The sequence below is a fragment of the Anser cygnoides genome, chromosome 1, assembly GCF_040182565.1.
Source record: "Anser cygnoides isolate HZ-2024a breed goose chromosome 1, Taihu_goose_T2T_genome, whole genome shotgun sequence".
In the NCBI taxonomy this organism is placed as follows: Eukaryota; Metazoa; Chordata; class Aves; order Anseriformes; family Anatidae; genus Anser; species Anser cygnoides.
The window spans coordinates 11,507,225-11,529,826 of NC_089873.1; the positions used below are offsets into that span (position 1 = coordinate 11,507,225).

At 36.1% G+C, this 22,602-nt stretch overlaps 1 protein-coding gene across 1 annotated transcript in view; it reads left to right on the top strand.

The window, feature by feature from the left end:
• Positions 1-22,602, top strand: part of SEMA3C (semaphorin 3C) — a 122,871-nt gene that overhangs the window by 67,406 nt on the left and 32,863 nt on the right. The window contains exons 3-10 of the mRNA XM_013180455.3: positions 94-254; positions 2,608-2,670; positions 7,538-7,657; positions 11,513-11,603; positions 15,745-15,864; positions 17,078-17,220; positions 19,241-19,355; positions 21,918-21,987. Of these exons, the coding sequence (XP_013035909.1) occupies positions 94-254; positions 2,608-2,670; positions 7,538-7,657; positions 11,513-11,603; positions 15,745-15,864; positions 17,078-17,220; positions 19,241-19,355; positions 21,918-21,987 (883 nt within the window). The remainder of the gene's footprint in view (positions 1-93; positions 255-2,607; positions 2,671-7,537; positions 7,658-11,512; positions 11,604-15,744; positions 15,865-17,077; positions 17,221-19,240; positions 19,356-21,917; positions 21,988-22,602) is intronic.

Genomic DNA, 22,602 nt, shown 5'->3' on the forward strand with positions numbered 1-22,602 from the left:
GTTCTTCATCTCTTATTGGTCCCAGTTATGTTTAAAGATTCATTTATTTAAAAAGAGAAGCAGTTTACTAATTTCTTGTATTTACTATTTCAGAGCTGCAAGAAACTAAGACCTCTGAATATCACAGAATATCACACAGTCCTCTGGATTACAGGATATTATTAATGGATGAAGATCAGGATCGGATCTATGTGGGCAGCAAAGATCATATTCTGTCTTTGAATATTAATAATATAAGCCAAGACCCTCTCAGTGTAAGTTTGGGATTTATTTTGAGAATCGAAGGTTACTTTACTGAATGCATTTCTTTTTAAGAGAAAAATATATATATATGTATTTCATTATTTTGCAGGTCCACACCTTACTGAACTGTTAGTACTTGTTTTATGTGTAATGCAAGATGAACAAACTATTAGCATGACTGTGATTCAGACATTCAGTTTGAGCTGTTTACTTGTTTTGAAGTGACATACAGCATGGCTTGGCCTCACAGTGAGAATTCATATGAAAAAAAAAATATATATATAGATGATTCTCTTGAAGATTTAAGATAATTCAGAGATGCACTTTGAAAAAGAGATTGTAAGGAAGAATATGATATGTGCTATCATTTTCAGACCAAAGGGGAAAAATAAAAGAAAAAGCAACAGGGACAGATCTGACTTTAACCTTTGACTATATTTATTTTTGTTTTGTACTCTGAATCCTAGTCTCTGATCTGTTTGTCAAGCTTTGTTATGGCTGCATCAGCCCTTGCCCTTCAGTTAGATAGCTGAGACACAACCAGCGTGGGTTTTTTTTGGACACTGTGACCCTCATCTCACTCGTTTTGTGGCTGCTCCTCTGAAGATACTGAGATGTCATTTTCCAAGGTCTCTCTATGTTCCAACTCCCCAGCTTGTAGTAGGCACCCTGTATATGAAAATAATCAAATTAGTGAATATTTAAACATTTTTAGATTCCTCTTTTTTTTTTTTTTTCCAGAGCCAATTGAAATCCAGATTCTCTGATTTTAAAATAAGTGGCCTGCAGAAATACTGTGCCCAGAAGCTCAACTATTAAGATGTTACCTGTGTGGACCTTGCATTGCCTAAATTTAGATTATTACACCTACACCAACACCTTAAAATGTATCCTATATGCCTTATTATACCAAATTCATCTGACCCTTTAATCTATGGGCTTTATTACTGTACCTCAGGCATGTCAAGGGGCAGGGAGATCCAGCGTGTGGCAGCGAAGTTCAATGCTTTACTTAAGAGTCAATGCTTTTAATGTGTCAACAGAGAGAGAGAGATCCCACTGGAGGGTGATTAAGAGTACTTAAATTAAGCTTTGCTCTGAATCACCCTCTGGACATGTCTGTCTACCTGAATTGATCGTGTGGGGAGTGTGGGCAGACTAACTCTCTAACTTACACATTTAAATGAAATGTTTCTTGTGTGACAGCATGAACACCTCCTTCCTCCTCCTAATGGTATGGGAATCATGATCTGTAATGGGGCTGCCTTCTTTGATCTGAAAGGGCTGGTGTGACCTTCTTGCTAATTGAGATCTCACAGTGATTCTGCTAACCTGGTCTGGAAGTAGTGGTGTCCCTGCACTGCACACCTTTACTTAACAGATTTTTTTCTAGCTCTCTGCAGAGTTAGCTAGGTACAACAACGTCTGTGGCAATACTTTCTGCAGTACAAAGCTGTGAGGTGTTTCAGCAGTCCATTTAGGCATGGAAAGCCCAAAATAAAATTAAACAAAATCAACAGTAATCAAATTACCCAAAGTTTTCTGGCAGCTATTGTAATCACCCAATATTATGCTCAGAATTACTTTCTGCAATTCCATGTGTTCTTTCTTTAGTTTATTTATTTTTATAACAGATCTACTTTGCTAATTTTGTGCTATATTCATATGAACCTACAACTCTCTGCATGTGTATGCATATATACATAAAGATCTTTTAACACTATTATTTATGTTATCTTGAGGCTAAATATGATCAATTTATGTCACTTATTAAATTTCCCGTAAGAGATTTCTAATTTTTTTCTATTTCAAAATCAAGATAAATCATAGTTTAAGTATAGTTCAGGTAAAGCTGTCTTTAGTGCAAGAAGTCTTGGAAATAAATGAAGAAATCAGCCTGAAATTTTAAGGTTTGAGCAGGTTTTATCATAGGACATTCAAACCTTAAAAATGAAAATTTGTTACAAGAGTTCTTCTTGCTATATTTTAGTCTTCAAGTTTCCAGTGTGAACAATTTCTAGGAGTTTGGTAAAGGTTAAAATAAATAAATAAAGGTGGATGGTAATTTATACAAAGATGAAAATCTCTCTCATTTGGAAGAAACAATATTACATAAATTGATTAACTTATATTCAAAATATATGATAATTTATATCAACCACAAGTGTTGTCCTTTATTTAATTTATTGCTCTCTAAGACAAAAATTGTTCTCATTTATCAATGAAAATCCTTTTGGGCCTTATAATAAAGGTATAAAATTTATCAAAATATTAACTTATTAGTATAAGTTATACAATATAATGATATTTAAAAATAAATTATGTGATAAATTTGTTAGTGAAAAGATGTTTCTTTCCTCACAGATTTTCTGGCCAGCATCTGCAAACAAGGTAGAGGAGTGCAAAATGGCTGGCAAAGATCCTACAGTAAGTAGTACTCCACATGCACATCCATACGCATACACAAATTACATACTTGGCAGTAAAGTCAGAACACCTTGAGTGCAGCCAAAAACAAAATGAAAGAAGTGTTTTCCTTTTTAAATGCTCTGCAGGCCAAATGATAAAGTGAAATTATATATATATATATAAAAAAAAAAAAAAGACTGTAAACAGACTGCACCTTCAGACTGACAAATTGAAAAAAAAAAAAAAAAAAAGGAAGAATTACCCAATTCCTTGCCTCACTCTTTCTTGTTACTGGTGAATTAGGTAATAGTAATTTTCCAGATATGTCCTGGAAATCATGGCAGACAGTCTACTAAGCTCTTGTTCAGTGTACGGATGCACTCTGGTGGCCCCCAGGAGGGGGGTACCCACAGTCTACAGCCTGAAAATCCTAGACTCACAAAAATCCTGACCATCTCTTTAGGTTACGTAAAGATGCCCTAATGAGTATCTGGAAACTAGTACACTTTACTAGGCAAGGTAAAGATGGTTTCTGGAGTCATGTGAAACCCAGACCACAAAGAGGTCACACTGAGTCATTTTGCACCCCAATTGATTATTCTCCCATCTAAATGCAGCTACCTAAGGACCTAAATCAGATGATAATTTCCCAATGCTGTCTTTATAGAAAATAAGTAGAAATTAGCTCTTTTGAAAGATGCAGAATACAATACAGCAGATCCTGTCTTTGGCAGAGTTGTGTATGAACATAGTTATCTTCCTGAAGTGATTTGATCTTACAGTCTGTATATGCCCAGATTTTATTCATGAAAGAATGTTAAAGTGTAAGAAAAATACAGAAAGTCGCATTTCTATTCTATTGTTATCTTTTTGTCTGTTTCTCTCTTCAGCAGCACCTAGGTATGTGGTTTTCTTTTTAGCTTTTTAGCTTTTTTTTTTTATCTGATTTCCATTTAAGTATTAGAATTCATAATCTATTCTGAGCTAGAAAATTGCAATTTCTCAATGTTAAATTTATAAAGAAAATCATTTGATTTTACTTATACTTTGACTTGAGCAAGAAACTATGGAAATCAGAAACCCTCATATTAGATAGGTCTTTGGAACATCCTCCTCTGCATAAATCTAGGAACAAAAGTGAGGCCTAATATTTCTATTTATATTAGCTACATATTTTATATTGTTAACTAAGCCTACAAATGACTTGCAATGTTTCAATAATTCTGCTGAGCCAACTTTGTAACAAAAATATGGTGGTTTTTCTGTTTGTTGGTTTGGTTTGGTTTTAAATCTATTGCAACTGCTGATGTAAAGACACCAGAAGGTTGGCCTCTTGGAGCTTAGCTGCAATACACCTTTTCCAAAACTGTGGAGGGTAATTCATTACAGGTCTCCAAAGCAACAGAAGGAGTGCTTATGAATAATTATTCTATGTTTGGTATGGCAGCTTACCTACTTTCTTTCCTGATAGCTATGGTAGTGGAAAAAAAAAAAAAAAAAAGAGTATTCTCCTATTGAATACCACATTTCTATACATCTTTGCATCATTCTGGTTACTGAAGTGTGCAGTAAACTCTATAGCTAATAACTTGTTAAGTCATACAAAGTGTGAGAATAAAGCATATAGCTTTTTTCATGATAATTAATGTTTACCCTGGTTAGTGACTGCAACAGCTCCCGATAGACTGTTTAAGAAACTTTCTTTTATATGAAATACAAATGTTCACTAGTCTTATTCATGTTTCCAACGTAACACTTTTCTAAGGCAAGAACAGAAAAAAGGTACATGCAGAAAGCAGTATACAAAATGGGATCCATGGGAAAATACTTAGGACACTATTAAGTCCTGGGTGCTCCAGAGAACTTATAATCTTGGGTATTTAGTGGTGAGACTTTCCTAACTTTTAATCATATTGAAGTAGTTAAATGTTGATGCTTTAGTTAACAGGTTTCTGGATAAAACCTCTGTTTTTACAATAACAGTTTAGTTGTGGGTACTGCTGATGCCCTGTAATGTAGTTAATTAAGAATGTCCAGCCTATCATATGCACCAACTTTATTTTTTTATTTTTTGGCTGCTTGCTTGCTTTTTCTTTTTTTTTTCTTTTTTTTTTTTAATTTCTTTTTTCTTTTGAATCCTGGCTGTGCAAACAGAAATAAAATGAAGTTCCAAAAAACACATTTACGTGAAGTTTCTTAATGTTTGTCCTCAAAAGTTCAGAAGATATACATATATATGATCCTGATAAACAGCTGTTGCTCTCAAATCAGTGTTGTACCTTATTGAAAATTCACTGAAATAATGAGAAAAAGAGAACCCAGAGATAAATCAGTGTTTGCAACCTGAAATTTATAGACCAATTTGAAGAGCAATTGAATAGTTCTTGTGAGTTTCATTCCTGATAAGAACAGGATAAGCAGAGAATGAATTCAGAGGAATTCTTTCAAATAGAATTTGTCACATCTATAATATTATTATTATTATTATTAATAATAATAATAATAATAATAATAAAAGAGTAGATGTATGATAACATTTGGCCTATCAGAGAATAGTGATTATCACAAGACAAAAGAAAAACAGGCAGCAAAGGACACAACCAGGAAGTTATTTTCAAAGGTGATTAGGGAAGGGTTCATTTGCCCAATCGTCAGACAAACATTGGTGCCTGCATTTGTCATTTTTGGCTACCTTTTTCATTACTGAAAAGAAATTGTCACCTCCAGATAGTGAGTTCACCAAGATAACTTGGATGCTTACATTAGGCTGACATCTATTTCTTTCAATGTACTGTGATGAGATTCTAGGACATAATGACAGTAAGGCAGTTCCCGAGACTCTTATAGAGTGCATGTTGGTATCAGCTCCAAGAGGAGCATCAGTAATACACAACTATCTAGAGCTTAACCATCAGCTCTGACAAACAGCCATCCTAAAGACGATTTCACGTTACCTGAGTCCTCCCGGATTTAGAAGCAGGAATACTACAATACAAAGAGAAATAAACAGAAGCTTTTAAAAAGCAGTCCTCTAGAATATTTTGAAAAATAAATAACAATTTCTTGTTAGATTGTGGAGTCACAGTGCAGTACCCAGATTAATCAGATAGCAAACTGAAAATCACATTCAGTGGTTCAGCACTGGAGAGATGGGCAAAAGCTCAGAGAATATAAAATGGTTTTTCCTGACAGTGAGCATTAAAATATGATAATGTTGGTGTTGAGCCAACTTGTGTTACTTGTCCATAAATTATCAGAGAAGCGACATGAAGATACAGTATGTGTCAGATAATAACCTCAGAGGGCTGTCCATAAAGAAAAGAATCATTCATCTAACCACCCTTGCATTCTTGCTATAAACACTTTAGAAAGTGCATGACATAGTATTGAAGCAGAATAGTAAGTGTACCGTTCATCTAGCCATTGGCTCATTGCCTTTATCCTTGAGGACTTTTTCTTCTGAAATTTATCAGAATGTAGTGTTTTATCTAGGGTTCTTCTGGAAAAGCTTTCTGCAAAAGGCAAGAAAGCATCAGTTTATACACTGGCTTACGTAAGCTAGTGCTATACCTTCACCTCTCCTTTTTCCTTTTCCACAGCTGTAATATGGAAGTTGGTGGTACTGCTGAGAAAAAAACTGTTTTCTATAGCAAGATATTGCTAAAACCACTTTTGAGCCAAACTAAGATGACCAGATAAGAGAAAATAGAAACTTTTAGGAACAGTCCTTAGTCCAATATATTTTGACTGATTTAAAAGATTTTGACTGATTTAAAAGATTTTTCTGGTATAGATTGAGCTAACACTTCACAGAGGACATGCAGTGTTCCCTGCAGAGAAACTTTATGAACACTGAACTACCTACAATTATGCACCAGTTTTCAGATGTTGTACTAGAGTACCAGCTCCCACTGAACTAAAAAATGTGAAATACTTTAAATATAAATGAACTGTGTAGTCTAGTGAACAAGAATTAACTCTACAGATTTTCATGAAGATGACTGATGACAGTTTCCCATCCTGTGCTCAAAAAACACATGCAATTCTCACTCTCATGTCTTTGGTGAAGGTTTGGATGAGTGAATACGAAAGTAGATCTGGGATCTCAGTAAGAAAAATGTTCAAGAAAAAAGTCTATTTTTAACCTAAAGTGCATTAACAGTTGATGATAGTGAAAAGGGAAGAGCAAGAGAAGAAAAGAGTATGTTGGAAGGAGAAAACTGTAGAACCGATGGTGTGAAACTCTGTGCTACTTAACATTCTGTTTCAATTTTGATCCTGATTTGAAGATGTTACCATTGATTTTCAATATGAAGCAACGATTTGCTGCAAACTTTGTTATGTAATGTGTTGTTCAGAGTTTTAATTATTTGGAAAGAAACTGTTTACACAAGAAATGGGATCTGAGATTTGGGCTTTCTTTGTTTTTTAATTATCTCCAGCTGTATTGGGTAAAAAAGAAAAAGGGGGGGGGGGGGGGGGGCGGAGAGAGAGAGAAGGGAGGGACTGTTTTAGAGGTTTCCTTGAGGAAGCTTCGTAAGGTTACTTCTTGCTTTTCTGTGGAGGCCTCTGCACCTTCCCATGAAAGATACAGTGAAGTCTATAGATGAAAATAAGATTACTGTGTAGAGATGGGCGAATTGCACACAATCCTCTAATTACGCCTCTATTGTACCCTGTCTATGTCTGATTCCCAACTGAGAGAAAATGACAAGAAAATAAAGCAGAAGTCTATGGCTGTTCAAATCCAGAGACTACCAAACTCAGTAGCTGTTCTCATGACACTACTAAAAATATGATTTGTGTCTATTCCCTAGAGTTCCCAATGCCTAATAACAGTTGCCAATGTGATTTGTTTTTGTTTCTGTTTCTGTAATCCCTCCAGCATGGCTGTGGAAATTTTGTGCGTGTGATACAGTCATACAATCGCACACACCTATACGTTTGTGGCAGTGGAGCCTTCAGCCCGGTGTGTGTGTACGTCAACAGGGGACGCAGGTCTGAGGTAAATCTCTTTCTATCTATTCATTTTGTGCTGCATCTTACTAGTATTATGCAAACCTTACAAATTTAAATATGGAAAGAAAGATTAATGAACCAAGTAGGTTTCTTCACCTGTGTAATACAGAAAAAGAACAAATATCCATGGTTTTCTGACAGTCCTGTTACCATCAAACAGCAAAGCCATGGTCAAAAACTACACACAAATATGACATTCGTCTAAAATTCTAGTTGTATCAAATGTTGGGCTAAATCTGATGTTACTTTTTATTTGTTGTTTTCTGGTGAATTCATTCCTACTTGTAGTTGGAATTGTCAAGAAATACTTGAAAGGAAATAGTTGTTTAGATAAAAAGTAAATCTTGCAGTCCAACAGCTTTTTATAATTCCCGGGTGATACTGATCCCTGGGAGAAGCACTTTTGTGGACTAAGTTTGCAGGTATGTGAGGGTTCACTGAATTTCAGTTTAATATCCATTAGATGCAATCGAAGTGTAGATAACTTTCATCTAACACACAATTTTTGTCCCAGTAGATACTGTCAGGATGAAACCAGTAAGTTTACTCCTCACTGAGAGATCTTTCAGGGTACAAATCTCATTTTCTGTAGGTAGCTCTCCATTTTTTTTTCTGTATTCAGTTTCACTATTAATACACTTAAGTATATGAAGTACCAGAAGTTTCATAAATATATTGTCCAGGTTTCATCGTTTGCAAGTGAAATGATTGTTTATGTGCAAATGTAATAGGTAATAAATTAAACAACCAGAAAGAGTTAAAAAAAAAAAAAAAAAAAGTACTTAACCAAGACCCAGCACCTCTGCAGCTTTTGGGTCAGATTCATGTCTGCAGGCACAAGGGTGTGCAGTATATTTTCCAGTAGAATGGGAAGCAGATGTGTTGGGAAGACAGATCAGAGAGTCCTACCTGGGGTTTTGCCATGTAAGGGCAGCTTTAAAATCTGGGCTTGCTCTTAGGGAAGACACTGCGAAATTCATCACTGATTTCACTGGGAGTAGGATGGGAATTCTGGCCAGGACCCAGGTCTAATACAGAGGTTGCTGGTGGGTGATAAATCATTGTTTTTCCAGGTAGGTTTGCATGGAATTATCTCAGTGAGTTTTGGTAGATCACCTGGCTCCAACCTCCTTGGCAGATGATGTAGTCTGAATCACTGCACCTTCATTCCTAATGGATTATCTGAGAGTAGAGGTTCGTAGGCCTGGATTTAAAAGTACAAGCAAGCAGAATGGGGTGAATAAATCCATCCTCCTAGCTAATAGTCTGCAATAGCTTTGCTTTGAAACTGAGGTCTGCTTTCCTCAGGTAACAGCACTAACCCAATTTATTTCTTGAAAAATTATTTAAAACATGGAAAATAATCTTTTATTAATTAATGCAAACTTATTTATCAGCTTAAGTAGTAGTGCTGCAGAGAACTTTGAATCTCTTTATGTGAGGAATTTTGTAAACGAGATCTACTGGGAAAAAAAGAAAAAAAGCAAAATGCAAACAAAAACAACAAAAAAACACCAACACCAACACCAAAAAACAAAGACGAGTTCTTCATATGCATGAGCTCTCCATACTACAAGATGTTAAATTTTGTAAGTTAAAAATAAAGATACATGTCTTGGAAGAGCAGAATTGGCTTAATTTACCCTGTCTGTATAGCTACATGCCTATGATCAATTGATTAAATAAACTGCTGTTTCAGACGTCTGGAATCTGTCAGACACTTGACTGTAGTCATCGCATGCTCAAAGCCCTTACTTATACAGGCCAACAATAGCATAACGGTTTAAAATCAAGCATTTCCCTCTGAACCAATTGTATACATAAGTACATGCCTAGTTAATACAGCAGAATAAGAAGCTATGTAATGCTGATGGGACTAGAGAGAATTCTTTTTTTTTTTCTCTGCTTTTATCATTTCACCTTGAATTTAGTACAGTTTTAAATACACGGAAGGCTGTTTTTGCAGGTGTAAAACTGCTGTTTTAGAATGCACATCTGTTTTTCTCTAGAAGCTACGAAGACTGACACTAAGAGAAATATCCAACAATCATAAGAGCTAGGCCTGTTTTCCTCTTTTGTCTCCACATAAGGAAAAAGCAGTTTCATTGATGATGCAGAATGTTGCCCTTTTCCCTGAAACAGAGCTTAAAAAATAATTCATTTTCTTGCTTGGCACACTTGATATTTGGTCTTTCATAATGACTCTGTTAGTCACCAAAATATATTTTAATGTCAAAGTAAATGCAAACAGAAGCAACTGTAATCACTATGTGAATTAATTATATACTAAAAAGTAGTTTAATATATATGAAAATCAAGTGCAATCCTGGAGCTAGCTTAATAGTGCAGTAATGTACATTTTGAATTGGTAAGTAGTGTTATAATGTAGTAAATAGAGATTAACGTCAAGCTGCATATTAATCTAGAAGTAAACCAGCAACAGAAAAAATCCACCCAAGATTATATTAGAAACTTCATACTTACATTTTTAACATTGTTTTAGAGGGCTTATTACAGAAGTTATAGATAAGATCTCTGTAATTAAATTAGGAAAACAGAAGAGGGAAAAAGCAGATAGGGGATAAAGGATATGAAAACTTCCTGCTGTAGGTTAGCATATCAGGTTGGTAGTCTTCAATTTGCTGTTGCCAGATGGCTGTATCTGTGCAGTTTCCCCATTCCACTGCAATTTACATTAATTGTTAAATAGAATATAAGGAGTTTCTGCCCTCAGTCAAATACTTAATACATTGGCCTCTATATCATAGAAACCTTTCTTTGGAGGTTTTTTCTTCAGCTAACCGATATATTTTGAGTTTGGTTGTTGTTGTCGTTGTCGTTTTTTTTTTTTGAAATTTTAACTTTAAGCATTTTATTAAAGATTGTAAGATTGTTATAGGATGCTAGGAACAAGTTGTTTGTTGTAGTATACAATAGCGGTAACACAAGAAGATGTGCTGTGTGTCTGTATCTCTGCTATTACTGACTGCAGTTTTTAAGGAATGGAGTCAGGCCCAAAAGTCCTTTCTTGCTTAGCATACAACATTCCCAGGTTACTGGGACCTGGGAAGGGAAGAAGTGCACTGAGATGGGAGAATCTTCTAAAGACTGTTCATATTTCAGGCTGTAGTTCAGGTTTCTTTGACTTTGCCAAATGTATTTCCCATTTATGAATCACCTAAAATATAAACAAGATTCATTACCAAGATTCTTAAAGAACAGAAGAATCAGAGATTTCAGGCTATAGCAATAGATATTAATAAATCATCTGTCACTATGGAACTGGAGCTGTGTACATAATCCAAGAGATGTCATTGAAGAAAATGTGTGATTTTTTTATTTTTTTATGTTTGTTGTTGCTGTGTTTTTGTGTTTTTGGAGGTCTGATAACTCAGTAAAAAAATTTATACTATTACCAAATGACAGAATGGCAGTTATCGTAAGATATTTGTATTTAATATATACCATTGTTCTAGTACTTTTATTAAAATGTTCTAGCCTACTACAATTATCACCACAGATTTGGCGAATAAATAATAAATAAATTCAGATGTAATCTTCACAGCTATTATTGTAGGCATCAGTTAACCTTTGAAAAGCGTAATTGAGCTAAGGAAAAAATTCTTTGTTTAAGTAAGTGTCTTGAGCTTATAACTTGAAAATAGCTTGGTGTCAATGAAAAAAAATATCTAAAAAGATGATGTGAATCTGCATAGGAAATATGAATTGCTGATAGTACAAAAAAAGTGCCCAGCAACCTTGAGCATTGTTAATGCTGGAAAAATCTCTTTACATCTGATGGTTTCTAAAATGAGAAGTGACATACAAATTTACATTGCAGGAACAAATCTTCAAGATCGACTCCAAGTGTGAATCAGGGAAGGGACGCTGTTCTTTCAACCCAAATGTGAACACGGTGTCTGTTATGATCAGTAAGTAAAAGTACTCCAAGGTGATGAGGTCTAAATCTGTATGATCGTGGATGGTGTGGAATGGTGGGATGACTGAGATGACCAGGGCACAGAATTCAGCCTCCAAAGATGAGTCCCTTGTATGTATGCTGATGAGCAGAAAAGTTGTGCCCATTCTCATTACAAGGTTTACATGAAATAAGGATGGATGTAAAAATGAAATGCAGAAATAAGTTGTTGAGTGGGAGAGAGAGAAAAACAGAAAACAAAAGATTGTCTCTTTTCCAGCTTGCACATATTTTCCCAGGGTCAGTTTCAACTTTCTATTACCCTAACATTTTATGTTTGAACAATTTCTGACCTTGTTCATCCTAGACAACACTTGTGTCTCATTTAATCATTTGTAACTCTCAGAACAGCCAGGGAAAAAAATAAAATAAAAAAGTCTGAAGGCTTTTTAGTTAGTTTGATTTTCATTTTTGCTGTCATCTTTGCTGTAGAGCCCACCAGCTATTGCGAGGCTCTTCATTCTTCAGTTGGCTCTCTACCCTCAAAATTTTGCAATTTTCTCCCATATGAGAAGCCAGAAAGTGATACAACTGACACACCTCAAATATTCTTGTGAATTGGTCATGGGTGTGCTCAGCAACTGTGAGATATCCTACACAGAAATAATCACTGCATTGCCTAATGACCACCTAAATGAAACCTCAAGGGAGAAAAGACTTTGTGCAACTCAGGTCAAGGCTCACTGTGTATGGAAGGACAAGTGTGTATTAAAGAGTACAGCCCATCCTTCAGTTTATACTAGGTGCTTTGCTCTATTCAGGCACTGTGAAGCACCTGTAAAAGGAGTCAGGAGATAAAACAGTAATTAACAAAGGATCAGGTCCCCTTGGTCCCATTTTACTGCTGTTGCAGGGGAGCCCTGGCCCTGCCATTGGTACTTTCTACTTGGCATGCCACCTTTCACATTTGCAACATGTTCCAAAACCTTCATTTTTCAATATGTGCCTGATCCTTGCTACGTTTTTGGCTATGAATGGAAGTTACACAGATTTTTCAGGCATTTTTTAGAAAAGACAACTTTGTGCACACAATACTGGATGTTTCACCCAAGGTTTAGGAAGGAACAACAAATGATGTTTGTACCATTTGGCTTCCACTGAAATTAAAGGCTAATATAAACATATTGAGGCAGATATTTCCTTTTGGGATATATTGGGTCTCCTAAACCTTAAAGAAAATATCATATAGTTTATCCTACATAGTATGTTCAAAGTATAAATTGATGATTTTTTTATTCCTCATTACAAATATATTTAATACAAAAGACAAATAATTTCCTTTACTGAGCTATGAACTTAAGAACCTTTAAAAGACAGAAAAATGCTACCTAGGTACCTTAGGTACCTCCCTGAAACTTGGCTGCACTTTTTCTATCCCCAGTGATCTATGTTCACTGTTTACAGGCACGTGCTGTGTAAAGAAAATATATGTTCAAAGCCAGTGATGGATTAATCTGCTGCATTTTATTGCTGATTTGGTATTGTCAAGTGAATTTTTAGTGTCATTAAAGAATAAATATAATTTATAAATTCCTACTATATTTTATGAAACCCTATTAAAGTACATTGTTTCTGAATTTCTGAATTACTGTATATACAGTATGCTGGTTTTTTTTGGTTGTTGGTTTGGTTTGGTCTGGTTTGGTTCTGTTTGGTTTAGTTTGGTTTGGTTTGCTTGTTTGCTTGTTTACAATAGATCTGTGGCAGCTGTGCTCATCGAAGTAGAATTTACAGTTTCTTACTTGATCTCTCAGTTATGTGACTGAAGAGACCTTCCCTAGGGTTTTAGTTATCTTTCATGACATAATTCATTTGCAAAGTTTAAATTATTCTGCAAAGGTCACATTCTTTTTCAAAACTGTCCCACAGACTGTTTTATTCTTGCTCTTGGAAATCCCTGTTACTGCAAAGCTCAGTTACTTCTGAAGCTTCAAGCTTGAATGAATTTTGCCTCAATGTCCATGCTGGAAAAGGGAAGATTTTGGAAGGCACAGTTTGAGTTATTATGTGGAACTGAGCCTGTGTACTGGACTCTTCTTTAAGCATTCTTCTGAAGGAGGAATTCCTTCCCCTTGCTGCAAAAGATAGTAAATGCTGCCAGACTGGTTAAATTTTCCACAACAAAAGAACCATTTTTAAATATAGCTGCAATTTCTTTACAATTTTGGGTATTACCAGCCTGCTGCCATAACACAAAGTATGACCCTAGAATACAGCAGGAAAACTGATTCACCCTTCAGAGGAAAGTGATACTATAACAACAAATTTGAACTTGCTACAGTTTGCCATTTTACAAAGACACTTTTGCATCAAAGCAGTGGAAAAAGCACTTTGAAGAAGCCTGGCAAAACTAATGTACATGATGCAGGTCTCTCTCCACACCAAGGTTCTGATATTCATAAAAGCAGACATACCTCATCAATTCAGTTATTCCCACAATAACAAAGAGAAGTAGTGTGAACTACTGTGCAGACCTAGTGCTGTGTGGAATTTAAGAGTTGAACCAAAAGGAAGTGGAGCTGGCCGATATCTGATACGTGATTAGCAAGTAGATGCTAGGAATGTTTAAGACATAACTAATAGTGTTGATTTGTAATAGGATTAAAATTTCATTGTGTAGTACTGTTATTAATGTGTGTATGTGGAAATTCATAGGCCTGGATTTAACAGTTAGTGAGTACCATAAGCCCAATCTCCTTCAGACAATTTATTTCATAATAAAAATAAAGCGTTGATGGTTTGAGGCCATGAGGCCAATATACAAATCAGCTATAAACCACTATAGTTCTAAGATCATTCTATCAGTATATGGTCAGGAGCTAAATGCTTCACAAACATGCAGCAAATGCATTTTTTTAAATCCCATGTGTATAACTCCTGTCTTCACTGGGAGAGAGGAGAGCAGAAGAGTGGCTGCAATATCCGCTGGCTGCTCTGCAGGGAAGCAGTTTAGGCTCTAGCCAGCAATATAAAAATGAAATCTCCAGAGTTTTAATTCTCTCATGAGCCAATATTCTTCCATATTGATGCACACATGCACACACACACACACACACACACACACACACACAGAAGCATAAAATAGCTTCAAGCGCTTCTGAACCTGTGACTCTTGCCAGTTTGACCACACTCTCAGGGTAGTCCAAGAATTCAGACAAAAACATCAGTCAAAGGACCCAGTTGTACTGGAATGTATTCAGCCACCACTCCCACTCTGACAGTAGGGTTTATTTTAGCTACTGTTTTCTACTCTGGGGTTTCGTTGTCATTAGTCAGTGGAAATTACTTGGTTATTCACAGAGTGGAAAATGATAGTATATGTAATTATAAGTATAATTATACATATATATATTTATGCACACACACAAACAGATATACATTCTGACTGATGGACAGTTTTCTGCTATTCACAGGGAGCAGAAGTTCATAGCTCTGGTAATATAGGAAGTTGCATGCCTAATTCTCTTCATGCATAGTGATCCTATTTTTAGAACCGAGCACATAAAAGGGGACAACTGTTGCTCCATATTGCTCTGCATAAATTTCAAGACTATGATTGTCTAGTCTCTGCAATACTGGTCAGCTTGAGGCTGCCTATGGCAGCCTCGACAATAGTGTGGGTCAGTATTGACACCAATCCATTAACTGCAGTAGACGATGTGCCAGTTTACACCACCAATAAGTCCAGCCCAGTCATTTTGTCTACTCCCGTAACAAAAAACTTTTTTAAGTACTTATTTAAAAACATGAATGTGATGCTTTCTGGTAACATTAGCCTGATTTTCCAGTGATCCTTAGTAATGAATATTTAGTAACTAAATTTTCTATCAAAGAAAGGTTCACCACATACGTGGTTCAGCTGTGGCATAAACTATGCAGTTCCCTAAAGTCCTTGATCAAAAACTGATGATTCTCTCTCATTTTAGATTGTTTCTTCATAAATCAAGGGAAACACCACTCTCATGACCTAATATTTATGAGTGTAGACTCCTGTGTAAATAAAAAGCTGATAAGGTTAAAATAAAAATAGGTTAGTAAATACATATTTTCCCAAAGCCACAACAATGCATCCTCTCCATTTCAATTCTTTGCAGATGAAGAGCTTTTTTCAGGAATGTATATTGATTTCATGGGGACGGATGCAGCCATTTTTCGGAGCCTGACCAGGCGGAATGCAGTGCGAACAGACCAACACAACTCCAAGTGGCTGAGTGGTAAGAGGCCTTTGTTTTACTAGGGCTTTTCATGTATTTCACAGAGATTTTGCTTTGTTTTATTTAAAAATAAAGAGTTTGTCTTTTAAAGAGCTCCTCTCTGAATTTAACTTCTGAAGTTGGACCATGAAGAAATATGTGTAAGTACGTACTGTAGGCAATGCACAGCTCTAGATGACCCTCTGCAGGAGCCAACCTCATGGGCCACCCTACCTGATGCCCTATTTTGCATTATGGATAAACAAACTCTTCAAGGAAAAGTGTGAAAACCTTCAAACAGCAAGTTGTTAGAAAATCTGACTTCTAGGGATGTGCCTTCTTCACTTCTAAATACATAAGACTCTGACTTATATTAGAAAGTCTCCTGAGGTCTCCCTTCACTTTCCATTGTATTTTAACATAGGAAATTCCCCCAAAGAAAAGTGTTCTGCAGGTACTAACACCAATAGAACTGTTTGACAAATAAAGCATTGCAATAAACTAGTGCACAGCCATGCATGTCATAATATACATTTTAAAGGAGAATACTGGTAGTAGCACTAGTGTGCTTTGTATTCTTAGGTATATATGTATTTCAGAAATCATATGCTTGCTATTACAGTTTTCTATTATTTTGTTTTCTCACTAGCTCTCCTTTGCAGTGTTTTCCATGTACACTTGACTGTTTATCAGCCTCTGATATGAGCTCAAATGCCGTTAAAGCATTTGCATATCCTACTCTCCTTCTCAGTGTTACAAGAGCTGTTTTCCTATTATTTATGTATTTTTAAATTACCTTATTTATTCCTTTCCTAATTAGTTTTTTTTGTTTGATTGTTTGTTTTAGCTTTCTTTTTTTTTTTTTTTTACCTCAACGAGTCTTTCCTGAAGTACCTGTGATAGCACACTGATTCTTCCCTCTTTGTCCTCCAAGCCTTTGAATTGCTGTAGAAAGCTAACACTCCTGATTCTGTATCTGAACTGCTTTTTCAGAAATTCACTGTGGGATAAAATGTGAGGCAGCAGAAACTTAAGGCTGCCAGCTTGAAACAATTTACCTAGTGATATATGATACGTACAGACACAGGTTTAGAGCATATCCCTTAACCTGCCACAGCAGTACCTCTATATATAGTGTTTCCTTGAAACAGCCATTAACTGTCAAATCATTAACTTATACTGCTTATACTGATACACCTTTTGGTTTCATCTTTTTGGCACACTTTCATTTCAGAGCCTATTTTTGTGGATGCTCATGTTATCCCAGATGGCACTGACCCCAATGATGCCAAAATCTACTTCTTCTTCAAAGAGAGACTGACAGACAACAGTGGCAGCACCAAGCAAATTCACTCAATGATTGCAAGAATATGCCCAGTAAGAACTATTTTAATCACCATGTTGTGGGACAAGCTGCTAGTGAGACATGACAAGTTAAATGACTATAGTTCGTTAACATGATTGAAAAACGTCTGATTTATATTCTAAAGTAATTCCTTGTTTTAGCTTCCACATTCATAAGTGATGTTATTAAACATGCAGCTAAGGTCTGAACTTGTTATGTATATCTGGTCAAATATAGAATGATAGGCAAAAATAGAGATTCGGGAATTTGTGTATTCCTCTTACTGGCTCAGAATTGGTTACCAGTGTTGAATTTCTAAACATGCTATCCTTGGCAACAATCAGATACACCCATTGCTTAGAAAAACTGAATTATAAAACAGCAGTCTTTCATACACGCACACACAAAATCTTCGAAACATGTTGGAAATACCAGAATCAAGCTTTCAAATGTGTTGATTTAACTTTCAGATATTGCTTTCACTTTTACAATGTCCATCCTTTCTGAGTTCTTTCATTGATGTATGTGTGAGTCTAACTTTAAAAATGTGCATAAGAAAATTAAATTCAGGAGGTAAGGCTACTCATGTGCCGTAATTAATTTTCAACCACAGCACTCTTCATTGTCCTATTTCCTTTTTCATATCTGTAATCAACTGTGTATGAAAAATGATTGAAGCAGTTATTAATATCTTTGGTGAAACTGATTTTTTAATGAAAGAAAAATTTAAAATGAACAGTTACTACTAGCCTTTTCATTCCTCCATTTGGAAAGGTTCGGGAAGATAATTGTGTTTGTTTATTCCCTGTCTTTAATATGGATCTTCTTTAAAATTTGATGCTTTGTAATGTTGTGCATGGGCACGAGGGTGTGGTCAAGGTTGAGTTAATGTAGCTCTGGCAGTTTGATGAGGCATGTGATCTGTTTTATAATCTCCATTTTCTATATTTTTGTGAGGGTGCCCAGAGGCCTTTTTGGGTATTTTGCAAGAAGACATTTCACACTATTATAACTGTATTTGTTATTGTTACTGTTGTAATGAAGCCCAGATGATTTTTGAGAGGCCTCAGCCTGTTTAGACTTACACTGAAGTCAGTGGCAGAATCCCAAAGACAATGAAAACAAGTCTGAGCCAATCATACTTGTATACTTGTATACCATCATATTCATATATCAACACATTTGAGACAGGCCACATATGTTAGTAAAATAGTGCCAAAGGAAACCCAGCAAAAGATCTCTTATAGGTCACCCAAAAAGTCTGATTACCAGCTATAGGAATAAGAAACAAGGAAGAGAAAAAAGCACAGCATTTCAAAATCACATTTGGCTAGCTTCTACATTACCTTTTTATCACTTTTCTTGGGTGACATTGTATTATGCCATTTGGAAGATGCTGCTCTTGTCTAAGGTGTTCATCAGCAGAATGAGGCAGGAGCTGTCACCTCTGCACTGCACAATCTGGTTCAGCAATTATCATTTCCACTGTGTTTTGGAGAGAGATGGAGACATCCTTGAGTGAGATGTAACCAAGCTAGCTCTGGACAAAGTTAGAAGGACTTGCAACAGTGCAAATCTAGCTAGCATCAATTCTGATTATAGAGCAACCACCTCATGGGTTAGCATAGTTTATTAGATCATATAGAGCTATATTGCTCTCAGAACTAGAAGAAATTTCCCTCCATAAGCCTATCAGATCTTTTAGAGGTAACATGGATGTCTCTCCTCACTAAGTGTCAGTGAGTGATACAGACATTTACAGTCTTTTCCAATCTTACTTCTGCATACATGACTTCTGCACAAAATTTACTGCCCAACCATCCCAAGCTTTCTAGCCCAGCACAGAAAATCTGCTCAGAAAACTATCTGTTGTTTTTTTGAGTGTTTGTTTTTTTTGGGGGGAAGGTTAGTTTTAACTATAAATTATATTGGATATAACAGTATAAATGTCTAGATGATGGGATCAATTTAATGTGAGGAAAATGAGGGAAGACACAATAAAATGTTAGCTGTCTTATATTTTGTTTTTCTAAAAATGATATTCCTTTCCAGAATGATACAGGTGGTCAGCGTAGTCTTGTGAACAAGTGGACAACCTTCTTGAAAGCAAGACTCGTGTGCTCAGTAATGGATGAAGATGGAACAGAAACGTACTTTGATGAATTAGGTATGGCAAGAAAATTCCTAAAAGGTTTCATCTAAATCCTGCACCCTGTGCATATTATTGAACATATTATAGAATTTCCTATGGCTCCTTAGTGAGGAGAGAGTTAGGAGTGTTCACCTGGAGAAGAGGAAGCTAAGGTAGGATCTCATCAATATGTAAAAATACTTGTAGGGAGGATGCAACGAAAACATAGCCAGGCTCTTTTCAGTGATGCCCAGTGTCAGGACAAGAGCAATGGGCACAAACTGGAGCACAAAAGGCTCTGTCTAAACATAAGGAAGCACTTTACTCTGTGGGAGCCAGGGCACTGGCACAGGTTGTCCAGAGAGGTTGTGGGGTCTCCCTCCTTGGAGATCTTCAAAAGCCATCTGGGCAGCCTGCTCTAAGTGTCCCTGCTTGAGCAGAGGGTTGGACCAGTTGGATTCCAGAGGGTCCAACCCGCCTCAGCCTCTCTGTGATTCTATGACGTTGTGATTCTGTGAAGTCATTGACATTGAAATGTTGGCCATGCAGAAAGCCACAGCAAAATTCCCCTGACAATTTTATGCTGGGAAATGAAAAATTTCTCGTTAAAACTGTCTGGGTAATTATGATTATCTTTGAAATAAAGGTAATTGATCTTGATTATGTAAAGGAATCACATAAGAAAAGAATTAATATTTGGAAAGGAACATGTAAGTGAAGTTCATCATTATTTTGCTTCTAGCTGGGATTATGACAGAGATTTTAAAACATGTATCTCTGAAACTATTCATATGTGTAGCATACTGCCTTTTCATAATAGTTTCTCTTTTTTGATCATTGGGCAGAGGTCTCAATTTGATAGTTCCAGATGATGCTAGCAAGTGCTTTTACTGGCACCAGCAATAACACTATGAATAAATATAATTCAAGAACTTAGATTTTCAGTTCAGCATGTAAAACACTGTAAATATTCAGTGAACAATCTATACAGTAGTTACAAGAGCTTTCCTTTCAATGAGGAATTAATAGATGCATATTTTGATACTTAAGTGCCTAACAACAATATTGGAAAAATTCAAATTTGATGTTGTCCATAACTGTGATCTACAAAGACATAGTTCTAAATTCAGGTGTTGTGAGATTTGCTGTCTGTATTAGTGTAAAAATAATATAAATAGCTAATCTCTCTTCGTCCCCAACCCCCACTCCCCCTTCCACGCATGTTGCATGTGAATTTTACCTTCTTTCCATTGTAATCTGTCTCCTTTGGCATTATTCCTCATTTTCATAATAACAAACAGGGTACAGAGTCTTTTTTGCTTGGTATCTTTACAAATGCTTGGTGTACTTTTCTGATTCAAGGTTACAATGGAGCGTGGTATACCTAGGAGCAGATCCATAACTCTGTGCAAGGTGCTTTGAGGGCTAGCTTTCAGAATTTCTCAGTGCTTAACACCTAACCACTAATCTTTCAGAGATGTAATTTATTAGCTTAATTCTCTTCAACAAAGCAGCAGGAGAACTGCTTTCATTTTTTTGCATGACAAAATGCAGGATCATATAGAATACGAGATAACATTCTCGGTGTGAGTTTCCAGCACAATCCTGTGGCAGAGAGGAAGAATACAACCACAGCTGGAAATGCAGAAAACTCTGGGAGTAATGAAGTGCATTCTTCTGTTTTCATGTATAATGCAGAAGAGTATAACATTGCCCGTCCTGCATGGTGAAGTCTTGCTTTTGATATATTTGAAAGAATTTTTAAAAATTTCAGATGGCTAGTGAAGAAGACAAGCTAAATGGCAAGCTAAAGAATGTATTTTCCTTTTAAAAGCTCATTTTTTGTGCGATGTAAGAGAAGTTTAAGAAGTGACTTGATTACAGTCAGTTAGTTAAGAACATATGTAAGGAGAAAATGTCAGAGACTAAAGCGTTTTTCATTTAAATGTAAGCATTTTTATTTTAAATGACTTTTCATTTAAAAGTCATCAGATCAGAGGTAAAGTTGAGCAAATTCAATTCAGCAAGTAGGTACAGTTTTCCATAGTGCAGTTAATAAATCCCTACACAGTGAAGGCTCGCATCTCTCATTGTCTTTACTGCAGAACTGTATGTCATTCCTATCATGTTGAAAATGAGCTAATGGGAGGGCATCTAGGGCGTGTACAGGATGGGAAAAAAAAAAAAAAAAAAACTCCTCATTACCCTGCTTTGGATTATATCTAAGTGAACTCTTTGTCTTTGACCTACTGCCACTTAAATATTTGCCTACTGCTAAACAACCTGCTGAAATGAGATCCAGCTGAGAGAAATGTGAGACATGGATGGTGTACATATTTGAAAATCTTTGCCTTCTGTCTTCATAAGGCTAGATGGTGTGGAGTTAACTTCTAACTCTGTTTCTGAATGTTTAAATGCAATGTGCGTGGTCCATTCATGTGATAAATATGCTTTTTTCCATTCAAATCTACGGTAAAACTCATTGAGTAGCAGGAATAAAGTCATAATTTAAACTGGAAAATGAAAAAATTATTAGTACTCAAAAAAAGGGATTCTCTTTCTTTTCTTTTTTTTTCTTTTTTTTTTTTTTTTTTACAGAGGATGTGTTTCTTTTGGAGACAGATAACCCCAGAACAACGCTTGTGTATGGAATTTTTACAACATCAAGGTAACAGGGAAATTGAAAAAATTACTTTTCTGAACTTCCCAGTTTTCTGTAGGAAGACCAAAAGTAATGGTTTGTGGTCAAAGCTGTCCTGTGCAACGGTGCATGTGTCCTGTGACCAGGATTTGTATGCAGGAGTAACAGTCTCGGTTAATAGCATTACTGTTGGTATCTTTGGTATCCTTATTAGGATACCAATAGTAGACATCCTGTGCTGCTTGAACCAAGCTGCTCCCAAACATACTGGCAGTTGGCACTGGGAAAACATTTCTGTGGAGGGCCACTTGTTGCTGATCAGCAGCAGAAATCTAAAGGACTTCAAAGCAGTGGACTTGTGTGGTGTTAAGAGTGCTTAACACCTCCTGTAGGCCAGCCAGCACCCTGAAGGATCAAACCTGGAATTCTTACAGGAATGCATATAAATCATTTCCAGTCTCTCAGCTGGTGGATGATTGCACAGATGGCAAATAACCAGTGTTGACTTCAACGAGCTGTGAAAAGGCAAGCCTATATGATGTTTGATGAAATCCTCACAGCCTCAAGCTACCATTATTAGTCAGTAGTGTTCACATACTGCCTGGTTTAGAAAGTACTCAGTGAACTCCCAAAGGCACTGGA